The sequence below is a fragment of the Xyrauchen texanus genome, chromosome 15 (assembly GCF_025860055.1).
Source record: "Xyrauchen texanus isolate HMW12.3.18 chromosome 15, RBS_HiC_50CHRs, whole genome shotgun sequence".
NCBI lineage: Eukaryota > Metazoa > Chordata > Actinopteri > Cypriniformes > Catostomidae > Xyrauchen > Xyrauchen texanus.
In genome coordinates, this window is record NC_068290.1 from 28,266,738 (window position 1) to 28,281,505 (window position 14,768).

At 39.2% G+C, this 14,768-nt stretch overlaps 1 protein-coding gene across 1 annotated transcript in view; it reads right to left on the bottom strand.

The window, feature by feature from the left end:
- The window catches only part of nbeal2 (neurobeachin-like 2), a 99,009-nt gene that overhangs the window by 13,385 nt on the left and 70,856 nt on the right, over positions 1-14,768 (bottom strand). Inside the window, exons 30-44 of the mRNA XM_052144328.1 lie at positions 14,402-14,719; positions 11,177-11,326; positions 10,845-11,002; positions 10,107-10,231; positions 9,637-9,745; positions 5,727-5,887; positions 5,372-5,505; positions 5,133-5,240; positions 4,732-4,827; positions 4,493-4,617; positions 4,135-4,275; positions 2,858-2,988; positions 2,629-2,738; positions 2,342-2,459; positions 1,806-1,903 (exon numbers count right to left, since the gene is read on the bottom strand). Coding sequence (XP_052000288.1) covers positions 1,806-1,903; positions 2,342-2,459; positions 2,629-2,738; positions 2,858-2,988; positions 4,135-4,275; positions 4,493-4,617; positions 4,732-4,827; positions 5,133-5,240; positions 5,372-5,505; positions 5,727-5,887; positions 9,637-9,745; positions 10,107-10,231; positions 10,845-11,002; positions 11,177-11,326; positions 14,402-14,719 — 2,082 coding nt within the window. The remainder of the gene's footprint in view (positions 1-1,805; positions 1,904-2,341; positions 2,460-2,628; positions 2,739-2,857; positions 2,989-4,134; positions 4,276-4,492; positions 4,618-4,731; positions 4,828-5,132; positions 5,241-5,371; positions 5,506-5,726; positions 5,888-9,636; positions 9,746-10,106; positions 10,232-10,844; positions 11,003-11,176; positions 11,327-14,401; positions 14,720-14,768) is intronic.

The following is a 14,768-nucleotide window of genomic DNA, read 5'->3' on the forward strand; positions in this document are numbered from 1 at the left end:
GAGCAGAAGCTTCTGCCCTCGCCCTCCTCCTCCTCCTTCGGGCTGACAAGGTTGAGCGCGCTGGCGCAGGAGCAGAGGAAGCCGAGCACACCGGCTCTGGAGCGGACCAAACTGGCGACGCTGGTTTGTGGATTAAGGCAGGCATGGAGGTTGGCTTGCTGGCAGGTGGGGCAGGCGCGAAAGGACGAGCCATGGAAGACTGGAGGGTCACCACTGCGGGAGGAGAGGCAGGGCCTTCCTCAACAACGCCCACAGTGAGTGACGAGCCGCAGACCAGCAAAGTCTCCTCCACGAATTCCAGGAGAGTCCAGCTGCGCGTCGCCGGTGGCAACCGCTCCTTAAGCGAACTGTTCAGATTGCCCCTGAAGAAAGCCACCAGGGAGGAGTCTGGGAAGTCCGCGACACTCGCCAGCTCGAGGAAGTCGCGGATGTGGTCCTCCACAGGACGGTCCTCTTGTTTCAGGCAGAGGAGTCTGAAGTTCGCCTGTTGCACCGCTGGATCCATTGTGGGTCGATCATTCTGTTATGCTGGGTGTGGAAGCAGGACAGGACAGACAGAGGTGCGGATCCAAAAGCGGTATTTATTATGGCAACTAAAAATCACATAAAAACACAGGAACAAAAGAAAACATCCACAATGGGAAAACAGAGACTGAACCTTTGAAAGGACACGGGAACATCTACAAAGGGCACAGGAACCTCGAATGGGAGAGTAATCACGGGAAACATGGGCAGGAAACAAGGAGCTAACACATACAATGATCGACAAGGAGTGGAAAACACACAGGGTTTATATACACAGACACAGGAGGATCACAAACGACAAACAGGTGCAAATAATGACACAGTGATGGCAGTGAGAAGATCTGGGAATTGTGGGAAGTGTAGTTTTTCACAAGGACAGTGAGACTCAGGGTGGACAACAGGGAAAACGTGACAAGGAACGGGATCGGTGACGGGTGAAACGGAAAACACGGAGCGGACAACAAGAAAACATGAAATAAATGTGATAGTGAAACAAAGAACAGAGGGCAGACAACACAGGAACGTAACAGATATATTACCTGCAATGCATTGCAACATCACAGGTACACAAAAACAGCTTCCACTCTAAGAGTAGACATATATTAGAAGCTCAAGTAAAAGGATGTTGATGCTGATTTAAGGTGTGTTCACCCAAAAATTTAAATTCTCTCATTTACTCATCCTCATGCCATCCCATATGACTTTGACTTTCTGTTTTATGCATACAATGCAAGTGAATGGTGACCACAGCTTTGAATCTTAAACAATTACATAAAGGCAGAATAAAAGTAATCCATCAGACTACAGTGGTTAAATCCATATCTTCAGAAGCGATATGATATGTGTGGGTGAGAAACAGCTCAATATTTAAGTCCTTTGTTTCTATAAATCTCAACCTTTGACCAGCCCCGACCAGTAGGTGGCACACGAAGAATGCCAAAAAACAAAAGAAGAAGAAAGTGAAAGTAAAAGTGGAGATTTATGGTGAAAAAGGATTTAAATATTGATCAGTTTCTCATCTACGCTTATCATATTGCTTCAGAAGATATGGATTTAACCACCTAAGTCACATGGATTACTTTTATTCAGCCTTTATGTCATTTCTGAAGTTCAAACTTCTGGTCACCATTTACTTGCATTGTATGGACCTACAGAACTGAGATATTCTTCAAAAAACCTTGATTTCTAAAAACCTCTGAGATGGCATGAGGGTGAGTAAATGATGAGGGAATTTCATTTTTGGGCAAACTATCCCTTAAGGGATCCATTTCAGATCCCACCTTAAGAAGCTGACAGGGCGTCTGGCCAAAGTTGCTGATGATGCCCTCCAGGGCCTTCCGCTCAGTCTCATTAGCTATGGCGTCCAGATCCACAGCACCTGAGAGTCAAGACACAACATTCAGTCATGTTCTGCATATAGGAACATGTTAAAACCAATATTACTTTAAGAATGTTAAAACATTTAGGCAGTTTCATTTTTCATATGATAAAGGTGAAGTGTGTAATCTCTGTGCCACTAGTGTGCTGGCACTGCTAAAATAATGACTGTTTTCAAACAGGCTTTCCTGAACATTCCCTCCATTTTCCATTGGTTGGTACAGATAGCCCACCTCAAACTCAAATGCTATGGGATGAACCAATGTTGCTATTTTGGATTGGTCAGGATGGTCAAATAAAAAGAGCAATGATTTGATAGCAATTTCTGGAGGAATCAACATCTGCGTATTTAACTGGGATAAGAGAAAAACATTTAATATTGAGAAAATAACACTTATTTCAAATTAAAGTGTCTCAGTAAAGAGGTCAGTGTTCTCACCCTCATAGGTGCAGTAGTAGAAAACATTGAGAGCCTCCACTGCCTCTGGTCCTCGCTGCTTATAACCAAATATCAGATCTATCCACTCGTGCAGGTGAGCCGACACATATTCACTCTCCTTTAAACACACATACACATATATACATTATGTACATACAAAAACAGTATTGTTCTGTTTAGTATGATAAGAACAATTATGATTGAATGAAAAACACAATTCTGCAGGAAACACTGAACAGTACTTTATTACACTGTATAGTAATTGTGCATTGTGTGTATTCCATTACCAAGGCTTTGCGGTGTTTTCTGATGAAATCTTCACGTGAAGATGCCCAGGGAGGAAGGAACACATCGTTCACCTTCTCCTGATTCATCTGCAGGTAGCCCAGATCAAACCCTGCACACACACACACACGCATCACATAGTCAATAATGTACTAAACATATTTCAGCGGTAGCATGGTTTCATTGAGAAAAGCTTAAAATCTTAGAAAAGCTTCATAGAGTCATACTGACCGTTCATGTTCTGCAGGAACTCGGGGAAATAGAAGAACTCTGGGATAAGCTCCTTCACATCTGCTGGACTCTCCATGCGGGCCTGCCACGCTGCTGCCACTGAATGAAACTGCCTATCAGCACAATCAAACCTACACACACACAATCACACACATAAGAGTAGCCCAATAGACTTACTCCTGAAAATGTATTGTATATTACCGCTTAAAAACAATCAGGTATACAAAGCTGCAACCTAGTGGTCAATCCATGATTATACACCAATGCATTCACATTGTGTTGTATGTATACACCTGTGGCACAGATCACTTTCAAATCAAAAAGGGATGCAAACAAACATGCCATTTTCTTTATAATATAGACCCATTTCACATTTCCATATTTGAGCCATGGACAAACTAAATCGGGGTACATTTTTATTGAGCATTGGAGTCCAGAGCAAATATTATTTTTGCGTTCCCATTTGCTCCAAAAGCTAAATAAAATATCCACTATAACATTTACACAACTTGCTTAAAGAGAAAAAAATAGAAGATTGCTGGATTACAACAGTCAGAAAAGAGAAAGATGCCAAATGTACTGCCACTTCCTCTGTAAACTGTATTAGAAACCACATCACATGTTGACTTTTATTTTTTTTTAATTAATGCCAGGATTATATAACACAAAGTTTAGTTTTCTAGATTTTACCCTGCTTAATTCAAAATGTATTTATTTATTTTTGTATCGACAGATATCCACTTTCACATTGTTCTTTTGTTCAAACAACACATGAAAACACAGAATCAACTTTTATGAATATATGCCCCCCCCTCCCCAACCCAAAATGCACCCCAGTGGTCAGAATTTAAATAACAGGCGATTTGCATTCTTTATACATATCGCCACCTACTGGGTAAGGAGGACAATTTATAGTAAAAAGGACTTAAATTTGGCATGAAATCAAAATTGACCCTATTAATTTTATTGCCGCATGTTATTAGTCTTATTGTGAAGGATTCATCCAAGCCTATTTGCTATTTTATCTTCTTTATTAAATTTTTTTTTATACTTTTTTCTCCCCAATTTGGCATGCCCAAATTCCTCGTGGCGGCACAGTGCCTTGATCTGAGTGGCGGAGGACAAATCTCAGTTTCCTCTGCTTCTGAACCTGCACATCTTATCACGTGGCTTGCTGAGCGCAAGAAAAAGTATTTTATTATGCTTTCTAAAAAGTACAAAAATCATACAGTCCAGATATTATATTAGTTTGTGGTGTGTGTACATTTGATTCTTACTTGCCACTCTGGAGCTGTATATGTAATGAGGTGAAAGGCTCGGTGCGGATCATGTAGTGCATGACACCAGCTGCATTAGAGTAGTGTGTGCCATAGTGGAACTTATCAATAGTGCCTGTGGAGTCCTCAAAACTCTCAAACCTGATCAAACAACAACACATTCACCATTCAGATGAAAGACACAACATTCTACATAAGATTACTTTATTCATTAAAGATCTGACTCTTCTAAACTATAAATTACAATTAAAAATGAAGTAGTAAATCATGTTGATATCAAATTTGTCAATATCCCCCATCTGTAATAATTTTGTGATTGTGTCAATTTTGCAAAAAGAACTGGTCAACACAGTCTCACTTCTCCCTGACGTTCTGTGCATGGCGAGAGTTGACAACACCAATGGGTTTGGACAGATCTCTGAAGACTTCTGGGTCATCCAGGTCCAATTCCTGAGATGTATAGTCACGCAACACCCAAGGGAACTGAAAACAGACATATACATATGTAAATGTATGGGCCATAAATATACAGAGAAAAAAGGACCCATACAATAATCCCGTCAACCACAATGAAACACTAGCTCTGTGTTAACTTACCACTGGGTACTGGGATAAATCATTGTATGTGCGACCAGCAATGGTGTTAAGTTGCATCAGATATTCAAAATTTGAGATCTCTCTGCAAACCCATCTCTGCAATAGAAACAGAAATCAACACATGCATAAACACATGATTCAAAATTGTATTGATAGAGACAGTAGAGAGGGGACTGAAAAATCATGGAGAAAGAGAGATAGAGAGGTTTGAAATGGGATCAACACACAACACAGGCCAAATTTAAACCAGCATCTCCCGTATGAGTACCAAGTCACTATGTGTCAGGAGTATGGCCACGACTTCGAGTACACATTATATATTTTGAAGGTTTTCTCTTTAACTCAGCAAAATAATTGAAAATATTGGGCTATTTATGTGCTTCCTTTCATATCTGACGTACATGAGTGAGGTTGGAGGCTTTTAGGAGCTCCTGAGGAGAGCGAGATCCAAAGTAGAAGAGGTTGGGTGGTCTGAGACCCAGTATCCTGGAGTAGACCTTGTTCCGCACCTATGGGAGAAGCCCCACAAACACACATATACTTTAAACAAATATACTAAGACTTCAGAAATTACACACTTCTCCTTTAAGTGTGGAGAATGGTAGATTATCTAACATCAGTTTGAATCAGTCTAGCTCACCCCCTTCCTGAAGTTGATGAAGTAGTGTGCCTGGTCGATGAAGAACAGCTCGAGTGCTGATCTCCGCAGGTTGTAGCGCCTCAGATGGACTTCCCTGAGCTGTGACAACGGCCTCTTGAAATCAAACCCTATACCTGCAGGACAGGCAGTCCAGAGCAAACATTTATCACAATCGTAAATCAAACCACATTCTATTCACACATTAATTCAATAAGAATTATGGAGGCGTATAAATGAAACAAATAAAAAAGGTACCGGTAATTAACACGGCACAATATTCATATTGACAATGTTATGATGATGACAAATGTCATGTCATATTGGGTGAGAGTTGCCACTCTGCTTTAACACTCACCTTCCTCTGTCTCCTCTTTTTCACTGTTGCCATCATAGAAATACAAGTGGTGTGTTGTGACCTCTAGACGACCTGGTACCACAGCAACAATAGTGATGAGCTCACACTCCTCTGAGAGCACCAGCTTCTCTTTCTGACTCTCCTCTTCGCCTTCCTCCATCCTGCAAACACAATCATAACCTGATTAAGACACATTCACACAAAAGTCACACTAAAGTCATTTTAGTCCACCACAACTATTCTCACTGAATTTTGAGGAAGAAAGTTACCTGAATAGCTGAATGAGTTGCTTGTATCCCCCTAATATTTTTTTTAAATTCTAACACTGAATCAATTCCTAAAGAAGTAGTCATTTCAGTTTATGTTTAATTGGCTTTTAAGAATTCATCTTTCTACACAACAGATATGACAACTTTAGCCTCTCTGCTGCCCCCACATGCTCTGAAGCAACAATGTGACAGTACAAGTAATTGACCAGTGTGCATCACAACGAGTTCTCCGGAAAACATTGGTGTTTGTGGTAAGTTTGTGTAAATTATTTGTTCATTAACAATTTCTTGAATGGAAAGACCAACAACATCTCAATATAAGCAGGGCCATTTGTAGAATAAATCAGCCTTTCTAGACAACTGATATGGCTAAAGTCATGTGATTAATCATATTTGTACTATAGAAATTAGGTATGTTAATGAATAATCTATGATTTATTATTTGTTGTTAATAATTTGATCGATTATGTTTATCGATTGTCAATTAATACATTTCAATCTAAATGCATTTAGTAATCATGCCAGCATTCTATGTGGGTGGGGAGGGGGAGGGGGGCTCTATAGTTGAACATTAGATTTACTGCTTAAACCTTGATATAGTCTTAAAGAACAACATGACAACAAGCACTGTTGATCAGCCAATCTCACTGTATCATCCACAAGACAACCACGTCATTTCCTGCCGGGAGAGCATGCAGGTAAATTGATCAGAAATCTCACAGTCACCAGTGTACAGGTGTGTTAATAACTTTATTCACACAGTGTTATTACATATAATTGTTGACATAATTTATAATAATTACAAAAAAATTAAGGTCTGCTACTGTTAATATGTTTAGAGGAAAAAAACAATACTCCCATTTCTTAAATGTGTTTTTATAATGACATTTAAACAGTAGGCTATATGCACATACTTAGGCGGCTGTTTCATATTTTCACATCACCATTTTTTTCTATGTTTTCAAGTTTGCATCAGAACGGTTGGCCAGTCAAAACCCAAACTTTGTATAAATAAAGCTTTGATTGAAGAAAAATATGCATCTTATATTTTTGGAGTTTCAAGCTATTCACAATTTACAGTTTATTATAATTATTGTTAATAATGCATTGATTTCCATTCATCAAGATAACCCTAATATAAATACTAACTTTATAATTAAGCCTCGACTGAACCAGATATTCTGTCACAGCACAATAGTAATAACTTAAATAAAATTGGAATTATGCAATCATCCGTCACAGAACCACAGAAAACAGTGTCTCATAATTTTCCTCAAAAGCAACTTCAATCATTCGCTGTAATAGTTCACGAAGAGCTAACAAAACATATCGAAACATCAAAAGAAACAACATGTATGTTAGATCCAATAACAACTAAGCTCTTCAAAGAGATATTCCCTGTAATCTCAGAACCCCCCCCCCCCCCTTTTTATTTTCTCCCCCTTTTCTCCCCAATTTGGAATGCCCAATGAACTCTAAGTCCTCGTGGTGGCGTAGTGACTCGTCTCAATCAGAGTGGCGGAGGACGAATCTCAGTTGCCTCCATGTCTGAGACTGTCAACCTGCGCATCTTTTCACATGGCTTGTTGAGCGCGTTACCGTGGAGACATAGTGCGTGTGGAGGCTTCACGCCATCAACGCACAACTCACCACGCGCCACACCAAGAGCAAACCACATTATAGATACCACGAGGAGGTTACTAGTTAAGGATGTGCCACAGGGATCAGTTTTAGGGCCTCTGCTTTTCTCCTTATATATGCTTCCAATTGCAGATATTATCAGGAAGTGTGGAATAAGTTTCCAATGTTATGCCGGCGATACCCAACTTTATATTTCTTCAGAACCCGATCAAATTTCACAATTCTCCAAATTAGAAGAGTGTATCAATGAAATCAAAGATTGGATGGCCATACATTTCCTTCTACTCAGTTCCGACAAACAGAGGTACTAATTATTGGACCAAAAACCTCTAAAAATAAGTTGCTAAAATATAATTTGATTCTTGATGGATGTACTCTTACATTTTATTCTACAGCAATGTTTGTAGAACAGCATTCGTCCACCTCAAAAATATTGCTAAATATTGCTCAAGACTAGATTATTGTAATGCATTACTGGGAGGATGTCTTGCAAGTTCAATAAATAAACTTAAATTGGTTAAAAATGCAGCAGAGTGCTGACTAGAATCAATAAACATGATTATATTAGCCCCATTGTATCACCATTACTTTAGCTACCCGTTCAATTTCGTATTAATTACAATTTTTGTTAATCATGTACAAAGCTTTGTATGGTCTAGCTCCGCAATACTTAAGTGACCTTCTCCCATGCTATATTCCACAATATTCAATCCAATCGCAAAATTCTGGCCTGTTAATAGTTCCTAGAATATCAAAATCCACAAAAGGAGGTAGATCATTTTCATACTTGGCTCCTAAACTATGGAATAGTCTCCCAGACACACTCACTCAGGTTAAGTCTTGACTAAAGACTCATATATTAAGCCAGGCATACACCTAATTTATCCTTCAACTCACAATTAGGCTGCTTTAGTTAGGTCTGCCAGAACCAGAAACATGTATCATGCTCTATAACTCTGCAAAATATGTAATGGCATCTAAGCTAATATCATTCTATTTGTTTCCCTGTCTCAATCTCAGGATTCATATCCCGAGGTTCCCAGAGCCGTTGCTGTTGGACTCCACTGCTATGTGTCTCTGAGTGATGACAACTAAATGCAGCTGGTGCCAGCCAGACATCACTTCTGTCTATTACGATGGACTTAAGGGGGTGAAATGATGCCAACTCCAACCATAAGACATGGGATACTTCATATGCTACTGCCTGAACCTTGGATTTAGGATAGACCTCAACAAAATTACTTGCTGGTTGAACTGTGATGCACCTCACTGATCTCGGCCTGAATCACCTTGGTCTAATGATGGACTACACTCTTAAAATGGAATACACTGACTTTCAATTATTTGCCAACAAAAGCCTTCATCGGCCAACTAACAAAAGACAATGCATCAATGTGAACTTTTGCAGTTCATCCAGGCTGAAATTCAAAAACATTAGTCATTAATCTTACAGTTCATACCAAATCTTTGTATAAACACTAGCCCTTAACACTTATTTAGTTTGCTCATTTTAAACCATGACCTGCACTGCACATAAATAACTAATACTGGCATTATATTCATGCTATTAACCAGAGGGGAACTGGCCCCCACAGTAAGCCTGGTTTCTCTCAATGTTATTTTTCTCCATTAACCAACATCTTATGTTTGAGTTTTGTGTTCCTTGCCACAGTCACCTTCAGCTTGCTCACTGGGGTTCTAAAAACAATTATGATATAATTATTTTTATACACAATTTACAATCCTATTTAATCAAACTACACAATGATGACTAAGACTTTATAGATATTACAGTTTTCATTTTCTGTTAATGCATGATTTTCTGTAAAACTGCTTTGAAAGATGCGTGTTGTGCAAAGCGCTATACAAATAAAAATGAACTATTCATTTCCAATTGTAAAACTTTCTTTTGCTACACCTTTAATATTTTTTAGGTGAAATAACTTATTTACCTCAAACAAATTAAATGTTTGTGTTCAGTTTTGAAGTAGGATACTCACTGGTCAAGAAAGTCCTCATCCTCTAGCTTGTCATCCTCCATGTCACTAACTTTGGCTTCCTTGGCAACAGCGAGATGGAGCTCTGTCGAGCTTCGAGGGCTGTCAGCTCCTGCCGAAACATCAGCAGCATAAAAAGATGAACATTGACAGAACAAAGACTGATTGCCATGATCAAGTGGACAAGAATTGAAAAGTATTTGGTCAAAAAAAGAAAGAAAAGTTTGTCCTTAGCAAAATGCTTTTCATGTATGCTTTTTTGTCATTCTGAGATCTATTACTCACTATTATTTATATGAGCCATTTTTTAGACTGAAGTCAAGTCATTTTTTAACTAAATCAACTTAAAAGTACAATTATTACAGGAAGAATCCTCCTGAATCAAGCTGGGGTTAAGTGCCTTGCTCAAGGGCACAATAGTGAGAGCTGTAAGTGTGTGATTCAGCTTTAAAATGCTTAACAGAAATACAAACCCATGTTATCTCTTAGTGCACTGGCCTCAGTGTGGGAATCAAAGTTGTAGTTGGGCACCAGCTTCAGACGCATCTTAGAGTATGTCTCCGCACTCGATAGTTTCCATTTCACCTCTGGCTGAACCCTGAAACACAAACACTTCCACTCAGTCCACCAACTCGCATACTAAAATATCTGAATATACGTCACCAGCGTATGCAACTGAACTTCATTAAAGGCCATTGAACAGCACAATTTTTCTCCATTACCATCACAACAAGCATTTTAGCTTGAAGATCAGAAATGTTATTGACTTTAATATTTTTACTGCATGCTCTAAAAACAACTTTATTACGTGTCATTACCAAATGTGTTAGTATTTGAGAATTTTAATCAAGAGACAACCAATTTCTCCTTTTTATGCTAGCTAACTTGTTGTGTCAGCATGTCCAAGTATTGTTCAACTTTTTTCTCTAAAAACTGAACAAATAATACCATGACATAAATCCACACAATCGCACATTACAGAGAAGAAGATTTCTAGTTGCCAAAAGTTCCCCAACTAAAGAATCACTCTTATGTATCCAATAAGGTACAACATAATGTAACCAATGTAATACTGTATATTGAATTCATACATTGATATCTCACACCAGACAATCATGAAAAAAGGAAATAAGTGAGGATATTAAAGTAATAAAAATAACACTTCAACATCATATTTACGGAGAATCAGAACAGTAATAGAGAGAGCAGACCTGAGTGCCCAGGCTCCTCTCTCACTGCCGAGTAACCTGCGGAGGGATTTCCAGTGCCTCCACACCACCACCTGCTGGCCATTACTCATCTTCTGCACGCTGTGGTAGCGGCTGTTCTCAGTACGCACGCGTTTCAGATATGGGTCAATTATAAGCTCCTACAAAGATGACAATGCATGCACTTTCATTGTTATAATTGCATGAAGTAGCCGGTGTCATAATCACATTTGTTGTTTTTGAGCTTCATCAGAAATATTGTGAAAATACAATTCCAGCATAGTTCATAATTCCAGTACTTGCACTTTATTTGAATTAATGGGTTTAACAGACACCTGAAACTTGGCTTTGCTTTCAGACCGGCCCTTGTCTCTCCTCTGCGCTGTGCTCATGAGGTCATCAAAACAGGAATTCCAAAAGTTGGACATCAGGTCGTGACTCTTCCCAAAAGTGTCTAACTCGTATTGCTGCATAGTGGGCCCAACCTATAGGAATACATTATGGAGCAAATCTAAAATGATAATCTTATAATGAGATTTGCTAAATATTTTACCCATTCAGTGAACTCACATTACAAATATTCATGCTAAACCTGCAAAACACATTTTTCTCTTTTACTTCGTCTTCTTTCAACTATATACACTATATGCCCAAAAGTAAGTGGACATCCCCTTCTAATTAATGGACTTGGCTATTCAAGTAGTTCCAGCATGTAAGGGATAGTTCACCCAAAAATGAAAGTTCGCTCATCATTCACCCTCCCAGGTGTGTATGAATTTCTTTTTCTGCTGAACACAAACAAAGATTTTTAGAAGAATATTTCAGCACTATACTGTTGTCCCATACAATACAAGTTAACAGGGTACAAAACTTTGAAGCTCAAAATGCACATAAAGTCAGCATAAGTTGTTTAATCCATGTCTTCAGAAGCGATTTGATAGGTGTGAGTGAGAAACAGATCAATATTCAAGTCCTTTTTTTACTATAAATCTCCATTTTCAATCAGCCATACCAAGCGCTCTTCTCTCCTAACACACCAGAGGCGAGCGATGTCGCATCGTCACTCTGCAGTGTGTCTACATCGGACGCGTCCAAACGAGCATTCTAAGTCATTTATTTGTGTTGTTGGCAGACATAATTAACATAATTTATGAGTTTTAATTCAGTTTAATTCATTTAATATTAATATATTCATATTCATATTAAACATCAAGAAACCAAAACCATTAAGTAAATGATTGTGTGAGTATGTCAGCATGCACCTCGATGTTTGTGAGGCGCTGCTGCAGGAGCGCAGAGGGAGAGTCAAACAAGGGAATCTAGGCAGGTTTGAAGATACAAGCGATCACATCAACTTCTGATGCTTGGCTCCATTTAAACTTGGTCGTAGAGCAATTGAGCGAACTAATACCTCTTCACACAAATCTCAGTATGGTATTGTCGGTAGCTTTGTCCTGTCAATAATCCTGGCTACACTTCTTAGTGCACACCGCTAATTATCAGTCAAATGTTCCCCATGCACCAGCACTGCAAACAACTGCACCCCACACCTGTGACACCTCACTGTGTGCTCTTTAACAAGCAGCCATTTTATCTTCTCAGGTTCGGGTTTGGTGGTGGATCCTTAAAATGGCAGGGCTGATTTTCACTACACCACAAGGAAGTGCCAGCGCAAATCAGGACAGACAGGGTGTAAGATTTCTTCTTTGTAAATATCATCAGCTGCTGGGCAGGGAGGAGAATTTATAGTAAAAAAGGACTTAAATATTGAATTTCTCACCATATTTATCATAGCGCTTCTGAATATATGTATTTAACCACTTGAGTTGAATGGAATCCTTTTATGCTGCCTTTACATGCTTTTTCAGCTTCAAAGCTTACATTGTATGGACCTACAAACTGAAATATTCTTCTACAAATCTTTGTGTTCTGCTGAAGAAATAAAGTCATACACATTTGACATGGCATGAGAGTAAGTAAATGAACCATTCCTTCTATTTCAAAACCATGTGAATGAATTTCTCCTTTGCCTTTACCTTTCCCCTCAATGTTGAAACATAGATGTTCAATTGGGTTCATGTCTGAGCTTTGTGCAGGCCAGTCAAGTTCTTCCACATCAGACTCAGTCAACAATTTCTTTATGGATCTCGCTTTACGCACAGGGGCATTGTCATGCTCGAACAGAAACGGACCCATTCTCAAACTGCTGCCACAAAGTAAGAAGCACACAACTCTCTAGAATGTTGCTGTATGTTGTAGCATTACGATTAGCCATCACTGGAATTACTGGCCTAACCAAAGCCATTAATTAAAGAAGGTGTCCACATCCTTTTGGCCATATAGTGTACATTTGGGGTATGGCATAAAACACGGTTTACTTCTAGATTCAAGGTATGTTAATACACCACGTGATATGTATATACAAACAGTCCAAACAGGGCAGATTTATAAGCACATGCTCTCACACTCCTCTGTCCATAAATCCTCTCCAGCGCTCTCCTTCACAATGTCTGTTTAATTTAAACACATGGGTTGTTATTGATTTGTGTGATGGGGGGATAAATCAGGATTTTTCCATCTTGAATTGGCACTGGATGAGCAGCTTTCATCTCTAAGGGGTCTAAATAAAGAGTTCATCACTACAATGGACGGGATTAACAGTCAAAGTGCCCTCACGTTAAAACAAACACACGTCCAGAGAGCGAGTTATTCACTCATGATGTTTTGGGGTCTATAACTCTGATGCTAGACCTGTTAAAGGCAGACAAATGGCTTTAGAGAAGTGAAATAATTCAGAGAAAATTAAATGATGCATACTCTAAATGAGGATGAGGTGATTGGTTATTTCTTAAAAAAAAATCGGGTATTAGTCTTTCAGGATTGAGCTTTGTGTGAAATAAGCTTATGCTGTGTTTGACAGAGAATAAGTCAAGAGACGTATTTTTGTCTTTTTGCATCCAAAAAAGGTAAAACAAAAGCGTTTTTTGTTTGACCTTTTAAAGATGACACTGACACTTATCATAAATGCCTTAGTGAGGTCAAAAGTCTAACTGTGTGTTTAAGGATATGTCTGTTATAGGAATAATTCACCCAAAATGAAAATTCTGTCATCATTTCCTCACCTCATGTCTTTTAGATCCCATATGCCTTTTTTTCTTCAATGGAACACAAAAGGAGATTTTTTATATAGAGAAGACTGTCCAAGCTTTTCTTTTCCATACAATGATAGTGAATGGTGACTACAGCTGTCAAGTGAATAACTACTTAAATTTCAGTCTGTTCCACACACAAAGCTATCGTATGACCGTAGAAGACTTGGAATAGAGCACATGAGTCTTTTATGCTTTCATGGTGCCTTCTTGTCCTATTTGGAACTTCATAGCTCGGGGTCACCATCTGATTTCATTGTATGGAACACAGCAACATGAACATTCTGCTAAACATCATTTGTGTTCCATAGACGAAAGAAAAACACGCAGATCTGAAACGACATGAGGGTGAGTAAAAAATGACTCACCCTTTTGTTTTTTTATGAGGAGTATTTGTATTGTTATACTGACATGGTTATGGTAGAAATCTTGCCACTCTGCAGTGCTGCAGTAGTTGTGGAGGTCTTGGGCGAAGGAGAGGCTACCATTGGTGGTGGGCAGGTTGGGCAGCATCTCCTGAAGGGTGGTGCGATCTGCATGCTGGTCCAGCAGTGCGCGGAAAATGGGCACCAATGGGGTCAGCAAAGCCTCGATGGCCAGGTCAGAACCAGAGTTTGCAGGCCAAAGAGGTGCACCAAGACGACCCAGTAGAAAACACACCTCCTCCCAGGACAAACTTAACACAGTCTGTAGCAGAATATGCAGCTTTAAACATGCCATCTCACACACCTGTAAGTGAAAAGAGAGGGGAAGAGAGATATAGAGAGAAAGATGGAAA